At 33.0% G+C, this 1,637-nt stretch overlaps 1 protein-coding gene across 1 annotated transcript; it reads right to left on the bottom strand.

Annotated features, from left to right (window-relative positions):
• Positions 1 to 475: 475 nt before the first annotated feature.
• Positions 476 to 1,603, bottom strand: Tsp_07653 (conserved hypothetical protein; the record flags this gene model as incomplete). Its single annotated transcript, XM_003381066.1, has 4 exons — positions 476 to 541; positions 606 to 695; positions 800 to 888; positions 945 to 1,603. Coding segments are annotated over 4 exons (904 nt in total), but the record flags the coding sequence as incomplete, so codon positions are not given.
• Between the last annotated feature and the right edge of the window lie 34 nt (positions 1,604 to 1,637).

Genomic DNA, 1,637 nt, shown 5'->3' on the forward strand with positions numbered 1-1,637 from the left:
TTTACAAATCATGAAATAATTTCGTTGTTTGATCGAGTGTAAACTTGAAATTTAATGAGAATTTGTGCAGCTTAGCTTTTTGCATGTCATTGTGAATAGGAGCGGTAATATTTGTCAGTATGGAATTTAGTTAAATTTATTTATCAGCTAAAAGTTTGTACTAGCACTGTTATGTTGTGATACTTTTCTTGTTGTAAATTAAGCAAAAATAAATTTTTTTTGTTGAGATGATTTTTATTTATTTTAATTTTGTTTCATTTCTTTTTGTTTCAGGTTTGTGTTTTTATAATATATATTTTTCAAATAATTTCAAATCAAACAATGTTTTTTTGTTTATTTTTATTTAATTTAATTTTATTTTATTTTAATAAATAAAATTTTTATAATAATATTAAAATTTATAATAGATAAAGTGAAAGTGATAATAATTGAAATAATTAATCAGTGAACGTATGAAAGAAAGAAATGAAGTTGGTCACTCATAGTAGCGTTCGGCCGAAGTTTGGTCTTGGACAGACTCGACTTGTTTTTTGTACTCTGCCTGTAAAAGAAGAAAATTTAAAATTTTTTCTATGCAAAACTTTGTCAAAACCATAATTGATTACCGAATGCATGAATCGTAAATGGTCGAATACGTGGCATCGTTTTTCCACTGGCGTCATATTGACTATTTTTACACTTTTATTCGATCTTACCTAAAAATTTATAAATAACTGACTGTGACTGATCGACTGGTATTAAATGTTTGATTTTCATGAAGAGAATGTTAAGTAATTGTTTTAAAAACTGCATAACGTACTATTTTTTCATACAGAAATGCGTACAACATGACGATGAAATAAATGATAAGGGCAAAAAGCAAGAAGTTAGTAAGCAGCGACTCTGTTTCTGAAATGAAATATTTGAATACACTTTCATCGTGATTGACAACATTTGTTTCTTACCTATTTGACATTTTTTTCCTTTATTTGAGGGTCTACACCAGCAGAATATTGATCCATCTGGTCTGTAATGCAGCTGTCCCTCATTTTGACAGATTGGCGGTTGGTCGTTTAAATTGAGAGTGACCGCTTTTGAACAGTTGCATTCGGCCGTTTTATTTGTTGGACATACTTGACCGTACGGTTTTTCATTGAATCTCCATATATAATAATTGGTTTGTTCGATGCATCGGTCACTGTTATTCACTCGGTGGCAAGGGAGTATGCGTGACACGTAATCGCAATTGAAATAGGGACGGTGTGCGCAGATGTATTCATCCTGTTTTTCAAGAACTTCTGAACATGGTTCGAACCACGACTTGGTCACATCAACGATTCCATCTGATGCTTCCAATTTCGCCATTCCACAGTATGACACGGCATTTTTGCTCATTTTTAATAATTCAGTCCGACTCGCCAGTCTGGGGTCTATGGCATCACAGTTACCTTCTCCTGTGCTTTTGTTGTAATAACAACTCTTCTCCCTGAACGCCATCTTTCCGTTCTTTATCTCACTGTGGTACATTGAGAAATATTCAATCAAGCTTCCATTAATAAGTTTTAGCACGGGGCCTGTGACCAGACTGAAAACATCTGCCGTACGATTGTTCTTGTGACGTTTTCTGAAAGCTTCCTGGTCAATATGTGGATCAGTTA

This window comes from Trichinella spiralis (assembly GCF_000181795.1).
Source record: "Trichinella spiralis strain ISS 195 chromosome Unknown Scfld2, whole genome shotgun sequence".
Classification (NCBI taxonomy): Eukaryota; Metazoa; Nematoda; class Enoplea; order Trichinellida; family Trichinellidae; genus Trichinella; species Trichinella spiralis.